Consider the following 12,970-nt stretch of genomic DNA (forward strand, 5'->3'; position numbering starts at 1 on the left):
TTATTGCTGATAGAGGTAAAGAGCTTTGAATTTTAGTGCTTGATTCAGCCTAAGATCACGTAACTTGCCCTAAATATGGGTGTTTTTCCTTTTGGTGGTGGCACTAGTGACACCAGACTAAGGCACTGTGCAGAACAGTGATACAACAGCCTACACCACAAAGAGGCATGACTTTATTATGCTGAGTGACTTTTGGTTACATGAAATAAGCTGCTAGCCTCACCGCTTGTAAGGACGTAATAGGAATTATTGTGCTTTATTAGAGCATGGATCTGTCTGGTCTCAGACACTGGCCAGTGCCACATGCAACACCTCAAAGTGCAAGAAACCCTATAGTGGACAACACTGAATAATCAACTCCTAAGGCAAGTTTCTTTAATTGGCCTCTGTCAGCTAATGGCTGTCCTCATTTTGAGAGGCAGTGTGCTCCAAGGGTTAAGACACAGGGCTGGGATCAGGAGCCCTGGGTTCTCTTCCAGCTCTACCACTGACTTGCTGTATGACCTTAGGCAAGTCACTGCCCCTGTCTGTGCTTCCAGTTCCCCTCCTGCTTGGTGGCCCTTTAAACTAAATTCTTTGGGGCAGGGACTCACTAGGCAATTGTATTAGAGCCTAGCATGATAGAGGCCTCTAGGCTTTATTGTAACACAAATAACAAATTGATTAACTTTGGCCTTTAATCTGTGTCTCCTCCCCCCCTTCCTTAACATTCTTTGCTTGAGGAGAGAAACTCTAGATGTTCGGCAGTCCATTTTACAAACCAGACAAAGAAGTTGCTAGCTGGGATGATAGCACCTTTTACAGTGTAGTGCTTCCAACCCAATCACTTTTATTAAGCTGGAGATCCTTGCCTTCAGTTTAACCAGAATTCTACACCATGGAATGATGGTTGAGGTTAGCACTGTGCACGTATTACACTTTTCCTTCTTGGATTAACTTCATAAATTAGGGGGAAAAAGTCTCTAGATCCTGAGTCCAGGAAATACGGGTAACTTAGCGTCAAACCTGAGTATGGTGTAGAAGCTGTTAGCCACACTGAATGGGTTATATAAAATATTCTTCCTTTTCTCCTTTCGAAGGGAGGTTCTCCATCTCTACAGACACATCTGCTTCTGGTTGCTCATAGGTATGGTAGCTACCTTTATTCTTGTACAGGTATGTGATGATGATTACCAGGACTGTCAGTAGTGTGATGAAAACCACCGTGATGACGCCTTCCGAAGAAGAAGAAAGCCAGATTAGGATATAGCCTTGCCCAGGTCAGCCTCTAGCTGCTCACTTAGAAAGCTTGCTTGATCTGTAATAATACTAGCATTGGTCTGAAGAGCAGCAGAACAAAATGGGATGCTAGCAGGTCTATATTTATTTCAAACTGGGAAAACAGTACAAGAGTGTATATTAAAAAATAACTCACTGTAGGGGGCAAGGAAGAGGTACAGAGTGGTACAGCGCTAGCCTGGGATTTAAGTCTAGATTCCGTTCCCTTCTCTGGGGCCAGATTTTTAAAAGCATTTTGGCTCCTAAAGATGCAGATTGAAAATCCCACTAGGTCCCTATCTTGTCATACAGCAGGGCCAGGGAGCAGTGGGAGAGGGGAGATATATAAACCCAAGGCTAATTAAGGTGTGGTTCCCTGTAGACTAGGGAAGGTTACTGCAGGTTAATTGGAGCACCTGTAGTCAATTAAGGCCCTGTCAGGAAACTAATAAAAACACCCTGCTTGAGGCAGACAGCATGGTGCAAGGAAGGAGAGAAGACTGGGATTTAGAGGTGTGTTGCTGAGATTTTAAAGACCAGAGAACTGGAGGAAAGGACACCCTGCCCCAACATCAAGGACCAAGGGTAACCCTACCCAAGGGCGAAGAGGGTAAGAAACCCGCATGGGCTGGGGCTCAGAGTGCAGAGCAAACCCAGACCCCTTCCCCGCTTCCCTCCTCTACCACCTTTCCGGGCCACTAGCGGGGCCCTCGGTGCCCCAAGAACAGGGGCTAGGGGTGGCGTCTAGCCTCCCTGCCAAGAAAAGCACAGATCCCAACATCAGCCATTTTGCCACAATCTTTAGGCACCTAAATACCTTTTAAAAATCTATCCCTTGGTCTGTATGCCTCAGTTCCTCATCTCTAAAATAGAGAGAATAGGAAAGTACGACCTCATCAGGTGTTGTGTGAATTAATATGTTAAGAGTGTGAGAGGCTCAGATACTATGCTGATGGGGACCATATAGTACTGTAATATCATTTACTATATTCATGCATGAATTTGGGGAAGCAGTGTGGCAGGGACTGCACAGGAAAAGATGTGGGTTTCATGTCTGGCTCTGTGCCTGACTTGTGGTCTTGGACTTGCCACTCGTCTTTTCTGTACCTCAGTTCCCTACCCATAAAATAACAGTAATATCTCCCTTGCTGTTGAGAAGCTTAAACAATTGATGTTTGAGAACTTCAGAAGCAAGATGGATTTGTCGTGGTGTCTAGAAATGGTCTAGGATGCTCCTCTTTTTCCTAATCTTTAAATAGAATAGCTTATGGAATATTAGTAAAGCAGCTGAGATGTATGCTAAGGTGATAGAAAAAGCAGTTTATCAGCAGTAATACTGGCTACTGGTTTCTTTGTTATGGGAAATTACCCCAGCGTTTCAGCCATTAGCAGGCAGATCGCTCTTAACCAGCAACACAGTATACCCTGAAGAGATGCTTCAGACAACAGCACCTGTAGTAAAGTGTCACACCTGGAAATAAGGTTATCGAAGCAGCCTATGACAAGGCTTGGAGACTGGCTAAGAGGCAAGACTAACCTTATGTGCATGGACAGAGATGGAGGTGGCATTGATTTGGTTGGGTCAGTAGCTGTATAATCCATAGATTTTTTTTTTTTTTTCTCTATACCCATTTCCTCTTCTTTCTCTTAGTTCAGGGCCGGGGGAAAATCCACACTATCTCTTTTGTCTCCTCTCTGTGCTTAGAACCTGGGCTGGGTGAAATTCACTGTTGCTTTAGCTTCATGTAGGCCATCTCTGTGGGGGTCAATCTAGAATTGTTCTCAGTAAAAAGGGACTGCGAGGCTACTAAACTCCTCCGCCTGGAAAAGTTCAGCAGCTGTCAGCTGGATAAAAGTGACCTAGCTTCAGGCGCTGTTATAACCCCTCGGTATGGTGCATTCCTGGCGTGCATATTTACCGAGGTCAGTGCTGAAATTTTGTGTGTTAGCTGGGAACTGCCAAGGTCATCCAAGTTGCCATATGGCCCCTCGCAGCAATGAAAAGAACCATTAACGCCTCAGCGTGGAAGAAAGATGAGTAGGTCCTGTACAGTGAGCTACTTTGATTAGGCTCTGAGCTTTCCCCAGAAAGTGTCTTTATCCCTATGTATCACGGTACAGAGCAGAGTGATGGCCTATGTGCTGCTTGGGATCAATATGCAACGATAGTAATGTCCTACCTGCGATGACACCCACACTGGCTTCCTCTTGGAGAGACGGCGTATTTATCCTCTTCAGAAAAGGGGTGGTCAGCTCTTCTTTAGAACGCCAGGGAAGGAAAGAATGTAAGTGACACTGTTATTGAAGCATCTTCAAGGCACTTAATTACACAGGAATAGGTCTTATGCTAAGACTTGTTTAGTAGCGTTAGTTGAAAATTTTTCATTGAAACAGTTTTGGGTTTGGAAACAGGCTTAAAACAAAAAGGAAGTGTTTCTTCACACAACGCACAATCAGGCCGTGGAACTCTTTGCTAGAGGATGTTGTAAAGGCCAAGACTATAACAGGGTTCAAAAAAGAACTAGATAAGTTCATGGAGGATAAGTCCATCAATGGCTATTAGCCAGGATGGGCAGGGATGGTGTCCCTAGCCTCTGTTTGCCAGCAGCTGGGAATGGGCAGCAGGGGATGGATCACTTGATGATTCCCTGTTCTGTTCATTCCTTCTGGGGCACCTGGCATTGGCCACTGTCGGAAGACAGGATACTGGGCTAGATGGACAGGATGACTGTTCTTATGAAAATGCCCTTTTGGCAAAACCAGTTTTTTTTTTCGGTAGTGAAATTGTACTGACAATTTTGTTTAGAAAAAATAGTTTCAAAAATGTAAACACAACCCAGTGTGACACTTTTTTAGAACAAAGTTTTGATTTTTTCTTGGCAAAATGACTGGTTTGAAGCTTACTTCATGAGATTTTTTTAAAAACGGTTGAAATCCAAATTAAATTTTTTGATAGACCTGAAGTAATTTTTTTTTCCAGGTCATTTTGATTTTTTTTTTTTTTTTTTTTTTAATTTTGGATTTGTCCCAATTTGAGTCAAAATGTTTTGTTCTGAAATTTCAGTTTCTCACAGCATGGAAAATCAGTTTTCCGACCAATTCTGTCGTTTACCACAGATGAACCCTCGAATGAGAGTGAAGTCTGGAAACTTTGAAACCAACATGTGGTTTCAATGTGTAGCAGCTGCTGGAGTAATGCAGCTGCTCAGCTGTCCCCTTAATTAAATGATTAGAGCAGTGGCCTTCATTCAGCCTAGAGGCAATTGACACTTTTGGCAAAATCTGTGGACTTTAATGGTGCAACATGCCTATTGGAATCCGTGAGTTTTGCTCAATTCAAGACTCCAAGACCTGGTTTAACAGCATCTTTCCCATCATTCAATGGCATTATGTAATCGGCTGTCTCCTTGCACATCATCTTATAAAAAGCTGCCGTGCTACCAGCAGGAATGGTCTGGCAGTAGCTCTGTTACAAATTGTCTTACAAGTTCTCAATCTGAGACCATTTCTTCTGGCTACGTTTTGCTTCAAGAGTGGGTGGGATTATTTGTTTAGGGATGTGGGTTTGTCTTCATGTGGGACAGTTATAAAGGGGCCTTTTGGATAGGGGAAACCAGGAAAAAAATAGAAGCATGTGTTTTTCCTGCAATGTCTTCAGCATTAACAAACTTGCATTCACAAATGCTTCTACAGTTTGGCTTATTATAAACTTCTTACAATACAACATCTTAGCAGGAGAGGCAGATGAGGCCACATATAAACCTGCCTCTTCATTTTGTATCATGCAAGAGGTGCTGCTTTTCCTTGCCAGCTAGTAAACCAAGCTGTGATTTACTGACTCCTTACCAGGTCTGCGACCTGCCAAACTTTCAAGCGCTTCTTACCTGTAGGTAGCAGAGGTGGTGGAGTAGCTGCCATGGATCTAGCTGAGTTGCAGGTGTTTTTATCCTTCCACTTTAAATTTTGGGATCTTTTAGAACTACAAAAACAGCCAGAAAAGTGATGTTAGATTTATTAGTGTCTCACAAGGGAGAGTGCAACTCAGCTAATTACCCTCATGCTTAGTTATGGTAGAATCTGAACTTGTGATCAGTCACCCACCATCAAAAGCAGCACTTACTTTGAGAAGAAAACAAAACAGTCTAATTTGTGCAGACCTGATTGGAATAGTTGAGCCCAGGGTCAACGCAGGAGCAACTTAAGAAAAGCAGGGATTGGGAAAGCCTAGGTGACTATCCAGCATCTTCAAGCAGGTCCTGTTCTATTTGTTCGTTAAGCCAGGATCAGAGCAGACCAATGATGAAGTGGGGAATTGTCTCTAGACGTGCCATTTGTTCTCTGATTCAATTTAAGCACATATGACACTTTACACCTTCACAATGCTTTCCATGCACTCTAATTAGTAAGTCCTTACAACTTCTGCGTTATGCATATAATTTTCTTTGTCATAAAAGGGGACAGTGAGGCACAGATATCTTAAGGCCAGAATGTCTAAAGGTGGCCTTTGATTTTGGGGGCTTGAGTTTTGAGTGCTTCCCATCAGCCACACGGGACCTGATTTTCCAGGGTCCTGGGCACAGCCACACCTTCTGCTGACTTCATTGGGAGTGGTTGGTGCTCAGCCCTCTGAAAAAAAGGCCCCAAGTGTAGCTAGATGGGCACCCTCAATTGGAGGCTATTTTGAAAACTTTGGATTCAAGTGTCAGTTTAGAATTTCTGGGCCTATGTTCATACTGCTAGACTTAGGGATTCCTGTTTTCAATTTGACCTTTGCCATCACTCTTCTGATCAGGAGCACTCTTATGGAGCTGTCTGGGTGGGTAAGATTGATAACATTGCAGGTCTCCTCACTCTCCCGGGACTCAAACCCTCTCTCACATGCATGCAGTGTGCTTAGGGTGACCAGATAGAAAATCTGAAAAACTGGGACAGGAGGTGGGGGGGTAATAGGCACCTATATAAGAAAAAGCCCCATATATTGGGACATCCGGTCACCCTAAGTGTGCTTGTGTGTTGGTGGGCAGTCAGTCAGCTGCTGTATTTTCAACAGGTCTGATCTGTTCTCATGTAAACTGTGGAAGTGGGGACCACTGCAGCATCTTTAGCGGGACGCAAACTTTTAACATTAGGTATCCCAGTATATGGTGGTGATAATGCAAATCTTTAGACCCTTGTAAAAAAACCCGGCAGAGTAAATTTTTCTGGCAACTAGCAAATCCACTAAAAAAAATGGCCAGGCTGGTCAAATACCAGCCAGCTGGTAACCCTAGTGGCTAAGTACATGTATACAAAGAGACTGAAGAGTTAGGTGAGAACTTCTAGACTCAAATTACAAGAGCACGTAATTTGACAGGGGTTTTGTGTGATCTTGCTCTATTAATAGACTTGATTGGTTTCTAAAATCTAATAACTCTGAATCTCCGTGCATAAGCAAACTCTGAACAGGAAGAATAAAGCCTTTAACATGAGAGAAAATAAAGAGTTCGAGACAACTGGCTCTACCCCAAGCAAGCGGAGATGTCTCACCTCATTCTGCTACACGGCAGTTCGTGTTGCTTAAGTCCAAATGTCTTACTTATCAAAGTAGTAATGCCCGGCATTCACATTGCCACCCCCCCTCCCCCCCACACTTAAAAACAGGATCTCAACAATTAAACATGTGGAAAAGGCTGCATGCGTTACTTCCACACTCTTGTAAAGATTCTTCTCAGCTACATTGTCAGTGGACCCGCCCTCATATCCGCATCTCTGGTTTTAATGGCAGTTGCAGTTAGATCTCTGTGGATTTTATTAGGCAGGGCTCTGCCTCACACCCCTTGTTCCCAAGGCTGCCTGCCTCATAGCAAATGACTCACCCAAGTACTTGCAATAAAATTAGCAGCAGCTTCCCCACTCCAATCAAGTGACTCAGCTGCTGTGCAGAAACTGACCACTAGGTGTCAGACGAAAATAAATTTTAAAACAGCAGTTCAACAACACACAAATGGGGTCAGAGAAGTGTCCTACAGTTTCTACTTCAGTATCAGTCTCTGTATTTAAAAGCATCTTGTTAACTTAAGAGCATATGGCACAGTGTAAGGCTGTAAACCCAGATGTTCTCTACTGAAACTGAAAGATCTAAATTAGTTTCCACTATTTACACTCCAATTTAGTCTGTGGTTGACTTAGGGCCAGATGGTATCTTCTTTTTAACCAGCTCATTATCAACTTATGTTCTCTCCATATGTGTTATGTCCACCTCTTCTCTCTCATTTTTAGACCTGCATTTTAAGCTGTCCAGGTAGGTCCTGCCTTTTTGCTGCATGTTTGTACAGTGCCTCGTACAATCACTCAGGGATCTTACTGTTCTTTCTTAGATCTTACTGTAACACCTAATGGGAGGCTGCACAGCCATGCAGGGGAGTAAAGGAGAGGAAGACAACCCCCAGCGCAGGGCACAGTGAAGACCAGTAGCTTCTCTCATACCCCTGTAGATAGGTAGGCAGGCAGGGGCAGAAACTTCATTTGGAACCCCCCCCCGCCCCTTCTTCCCTCCCAAAAATGCGTTCTAGCTGAGCCGGGAAGTAATCCACTGCTGGTCTAACCCAGTAGCAGATTACTCCTTAGAGAAAAGGGGAACCAGTGAACTGTGACTCTGAGTCACAGTTTGTACCATGATCTGCTCTTAGAGCGCCACACTGTCTTACACAGGCCAAATTGTGAGACAACACACTTCCTTAATTTGAACACGAGAAATAGACTGGTCATAGTGTCACTGACACTATCATTTCTTGCTAAGCTTTTATAAAAACGAGGAGTCCTTATGGCACCTTAGAGACTAACACATTTATTTAGGCATAAGCTTTTGTAGGCTAAAACCCACTTCATCAGATGCATGGAGTGAAAATACACTCCATGCATCTGATGAAGTGGGTTGTAGCACAAGAAAGCTTATGCTCAAATAAATGTTTAGTCTCTAAGGTGCCACAAGAACTCCTCGTCGTTTTTGCTGATACAGAGTAACATGGCTACCACTTTGTAAGCTTTTATACTGCACTCACCACCATGTGCTAAGTGCTGCCACCTAGAGCTGCAAACGGTACAGAGCAAAGGTTTGAAATCCAACTAAAAAGCCTTTCTAGTGAATTGGATTCATGAAAACATTGCTATAGTCATACCTTTTTTAAAAAGGTTTTTGACGTCAGTACCGGAGTCTAAGTCACTCGACAACATGGCTTTAGAAGTGTTTCCCTAGTGTGATGCCAAGTTATATGAAGGTAAAATGTCATCCCTGGATGTTCAGCGCGCACCTGAGCAAGCAACGGGAAAGTGACCGACTTCCTGAAGATAATTGCCCCTGTGAAAGCCAGGAAAGGTAGCTTGTGATTTTACAAGCCTCGCAGGGTTTGTAAAGAAATTGTCAACTGTGCTTTCAGTCATGGTGTCTTAGTGGATTTTAAAGATGGTGTTTAGCATGGAGGAATGCAGTGAGTAAGGGCATTTCAGCGGCAGTCAGATGATTTTGGGGGCAACCTGATTTAGGGATTTCAGAGAGGAAGAGGAAGCACTGGTTAATATGATGAAGGTTAGCAAAGGCTGGAGCATGATGCAGTGGAGTGGTTACAACAAAGTATGGAACAGTTGGTTATAATTTTACTCCTGCATGATGGGCATTTTGCTTGGACCGTATTGAGCTGCACACTGAAATGTGAGCACAAAACTCACCTAGCTACAACAGACACAAAACTCGGCTACAGAGCAATCCAGGAGTCACTGTGATCTGCAAACACTAATGCCATAGTGAGAGGCTGGAAAGAAATTCTACCTCCAGAATGACAATCAGACAGCAGTTAAAGGTAAGTACACCGTGCCTGCAAAAACAGGGTGAATCCGTGAACGAAGCCTGTATACTTTCTCTTCCATTGAACCCATTGCCTTCAGATGCTACAAGGCAGTACTGGAGCATGATGCCTAGGTGAATCAGGGAAGTTAGGAGTGACAGTGTATAATGAAGTCAGTGTAGGGCAGGGGTGAGCAAACGTTTTGGCCCGAGGGCCACATCGGGAAATAGAAATCGTATGTCAGGACTTGAATGCTCACAAAATTGGGGTTGGGGTGCGGGAAGGGGTGCAGGTTCTGGCTGGGGGCACGGGCTCTCGGGTGGGGTGGGGATGAGAGGTTTGGGGTGCAGGAGGGTGCTACAGGCTGGGATTGAGGGGTTTGGAGAGCGGGTGGGGGGGATCAGGGGTGGGGCGTGGGGAGAGGTTCAGGGGCAGGCTTACCTCAATTGGCTCCCGGAAGCAGCAGCATGTCCCTTCTCCGGCTCCTACGTGGAGGCACAGCCAGGCGGCTCTGCACGCTGCCCCAACTGCAGGCACCGCCCCTGCAGTTCCCATTGGAGTGCGTAGGACCCGGAATGGGGCCATGCTGCGGCTTCCAGGAGCCACGTGGAGCACCCCATGAACCGGCGCCCTGGCTGGAGCGCCGGAGCGGGGCAAGCCCCAGACCCTGCTCCCAAGTGGGAGCTTGCAAGCCGGCCCAGCCCGCGCACCGTAGTTTGCCCACCCTTGCTGTAGGAGTGGAACGAGAACCCCAGTGAGGAGAGCATGCTGCCAGCTTGCTGGCTGGGCCGTGAACCTCAGTCCAAGCACTGGAGGGAAGAGAAAAGTGCTATAGAAGGCAAGAGAGTGTGTTGCAAAGCAGAGGCCCAGCAAGGGGTTTACCTTACAAAGGTGCTGACTCAGACAGGCCTCTCTGAAGCTGCAGTCCTGCAAGGTGCGGAGCACCCTCACCCTTGACATCAGTGGGACTAGGCACTTGAGTCCTAATTTAGGGCCAGTCTCGGAAAGGACGAACACCACCACCAACTCCTTTGGGAATCCAGTTCTGATACTGGGAGGCTCTAGTCTCTAATGCTTGGTTCCTCTCCAGCCTCCTTGCTGATTGGGTGTAGTTCCCCAGCCAGTGACTCACTTCCCTAACACACTGGATATTTACTCATCTGTAAGTGGTTTTTAAAGCGACATGGCATTGCAAATAGCTGTGCATGGAACCAAGGTTTTGGTGCACTGGCCATTGTGAAAAAGAAACCAACATTTTTTGCAATCGAAAAAGTAAAAAAAAAAAAAAAGTCATCTTGGGTTTGAATGAAATGTTTCATTTGACCCAAAACACTTAGTTTTCAGGCATTTTTAAAATCAAAGCAAAGGGAAGGATGATGGTGCTAACGCCTCATAACCATTACCCCAGTGCTTAGAGCATGCACCGACCTGGGACATAGAAGACACATGTTTGAATCCGTTCTGAAGCAGGGACTTTGAACCCAGCCTCCCACATGAGTGTCTGAACCATCTGGGTATAGGGCATGTTGTGGTGGGGGTTTCAATCTCTTTCTTCTCTTGAAGCTGTTCCACTTTATATCGATAGATTTTTCCTTGGCGCAGGGGCTGGAACTAAGGCCTTCCACATCCCAGAGCGTCATTTTCTCTTGCTAGCCCCATTTGTATTGCAGAAGCAGCTGGGGCCCCAGTCTTGACCCAGGACACATTGTGCAAGGTGCTGTACAAACTCAGAACCAAAAGATGGTCCCTATCCCAAAGAGCTTACCAGCCAAGTCACACTGCCACGGTCAGGGATGCCTGCACAGTAGGGGCTGGATGGAGACCCCCGGAATTCAGTTTGTAACAGCAATGTGATGATCAGACCTAAGCTAGGTTCCAACCAGTGACCTAAAGGCTCAATCTCTCACTGCCAATGACACTAGACAGCTGGGTCTCCCCTCTAACGAGCTCATGCTCAAATAAATCGGTTAGTCTCTAAGGTGCCACAAGTCCTCCTTCCCTCTAAAGAGTTGACTCTAACAAGCCCATCATATTCTGGCTTGGTTCTAGCATCTGTTCTTTGTAGTCCACATGCTCGGTTTCATCTGTTTGTTTGGGGAGGATTTTTCACTTCCTGCGCCTTCCTAGGGAAGGCCAGTTGACAATTCAACCGCACCTTGGAGAGGCTTTTACGAGTCTGCTGAATTTAAACTCAAATGAAAACACAGCGCCTTGCTAAAAGCACTGATGCCGAGGCAACTTCTAAAGGGAAACTCTGAAAGAGGAATAGAGACAAAGGGGGAGCAGCATTTTGGCTTTTGCATCCTCCCTCTGCTGCCAACGCAGTCCAGAAGTTAAAAACCCTCTCTCTGACTCTGGGCCTGGACCGGTCATGTGCTGAGCTCCTGTAAGCACCAGCAAGGGCAGTAACCAGTCAGGATTTGACCCAATGGGCCAGATTCTCATAAGTGTTTAAACACCCAGCAACTCTCACTGAGGGGCCTAAATGGGAGCTAAGCTCTTTCAAAAAACTGTCCCTGTGGGGTTTGGAGTTAATCCACCCCAACCAAGCCTTCAGCAGGGTCTCCCTGGTTTGTCTCTCCCTTACGCCACAGACCATATTCAGCTGTAGGGCTGGATTGGGAGTTGATAGACACCCCAGATGAGCGGACATGGGTTGTAAAGTGGATCAGAACCAGTGGTGACTGTGAAAGTAAGTCTCTATCCCCAAAACAGCACTGTGCTGCCAGGGGGAACCCCCCCCCCCCCCGCCTTACCTGTCATCAGAGTAAAACGCTCCAGCAGCATGAGGTGTTTGCAGAGTTCCCTTCCACCATCTATTCTCACACAGCTCCTGAAATCGCTGGGAGGCTAAGGCGTTCCCTTCCGCCTCACCTTTCCAGTTTCCCCACATTGATGATAAAAGGCATAGTCAGCCAAATGCCTTGCCCTTGTTAACTCTTCGTTGGCAGGCGAGAAACAGACCAAATAAGAGAGGCCACAGTTGTGAGACCTTCTCACCAAGTGATAGATGCATATGCAAGGGTTAGGAATTATTCAGCACGGTGTCTTTATTGAAATATCTTGGGATTTAAAACGGTGGCCAAATTTCTAGTGATAAGAAGATGCCATGAGTTATTTATTGCTATTTCCTCTCTGGGGAGGGCCAGTGAAACGCCTTTCCTGGAATAACAGGATATTGAGGCCAACCCCAGGGATCAACCCTTGTCACGTCAGAGCCCGTGCTAGGCATAGGCAGCTCAAGGAGCCCCCCCATTAGCTTTTTAGTATTGGGGGAAGGGCAAAAATATTCTGGTTTAGGGCCCCCAGTGGGCTAACAAAGGCACTGGTCACCATCATGTGCCTTGGGGACAATCACCAGTAACCATGCAGGTGGCAGACAGAAGTCACAGCGTTGCCAAGGAAGTGAGGGAAGCAAATCTTTTGTGGATTCAGCCCCAGTGAATGGTGCATTTACAGGACCAGCAACATGGGTGGCGGGTGAACCACTGGCTGTGGGAGGCTAGCCCCCAGCTGACCCTGCCCCCACATCCCCTGCCAGAGCCCCCCCCAAGCCCTGGAGCACTAGGCACGTGCCCCCCCCCCCGGGTCCCCAAACATGGGAGGGCAGCCCCAGTCCCTCCTGTCTCCCACCCCTGAGCGCCCCCCGTAGCCCCAGCATGCTGCTTCCCTAAAGAGGAGCAGCCTGCCTGCGCTGGGGCCAAGCAGGGCTTCAGGGAGGAGTGAGGGTGGGGCCACGCCAGGTGTTTGGGGAGGCACAGCCTTCCCCAGCTGATGCTACGTGCCACCCATGACCAGCAGAGCCACAAAATAACTCCCGCCCCTCCAGATTCCAAACCCGAGTGGACAGAGCCAGCCCCCTACCTGAAAAGCATCCCCAAGGCAGCTGGGCC

General features: G+C 46.5%; 1 protein-coding gene across 3 annotated transcripts; it reads right to left on the minus strand.

Moving 5' to 3' along the window:
* Window positions 1-773: 773 nt before the first annotated feature.
* SMAGP (small cell adhesion glycoprotein) lies at window positions 774-12,634 on the minus strand. Of its 3 annotated transcripts, none has more exons than XM_048831704.2 (4): window positions 11,834-12,634; window positions 5,142-5,236; window positions 3,438-3,512; window positions 774-1,214 (listed from the first exon to the last, which is right to left on the minus strand). In XM_048831704.2, exons 1-4 carry the CDS (start codon window positions 11,968-11,970, stop codon window positions 1,045-1,047), a joined length of 477 nt encoding a protein of 158 aa, XP_048687661.1. In that variant the 5' UTR covers window positions 11,971-12,634; the 3' UTR covers window positions 774-1,044. The 3 variants fall into 3 exon arrangements, with proteins under 3 accessions (XP_048687661.1, XP_048687660.1, XP_048687662.1); XM_048831703.2 differs by having other exon boundaries at window positions 3,438-3,515; window positions 11,834-12,633; XM_048831705.2 differs by having other exon boundaries at window positions 3,438-3,515; window positions 9,960-11,952.
* Window positions 12,635-12,970: the final 336 nt, after the last annotated feature.

The sequence above is a fragment of the Caretta caretta genome, chromosome 20 (assembly GCF_965140235.1).
Source record: "Caretta caretta isolate rCarCar2 chromosome 20, rCarCar1.hap1, whole genome shotgun sequence".
NCBI classification, from domain to species: domain Eukaryota; kingdom Metazoa; phylum Chordata; order Testudines; family Cheloniidae; genus Caretta; species Caretta caretta.

Excerpts from the sequence above, each read along its gene's own strand:
- SMAGP (XM_048831703.2), bottom strand. The coding sequence starts at position 11,970 with ATGTGGGGAAACTGGAAAGGTGAGGCGGAAGGGAACGCCTTAGCCTCC. Across the intron at positions 3,516-5,141 it reads ACCACCTCTGCTACCTACAG|AAGAGCTGACCACCCCTTTT; the intron begins GTAAGAAGCGCT and ends GGCGTTCTAAAG. Across the intron at positions 1,215-3,437 it reads CAGTGTGGGTGTCATCGCAG|GCGTCATCACGGTGGTTTTC; the intron begins GTAGGACATTAC and ends CTTCTTCGGAAG.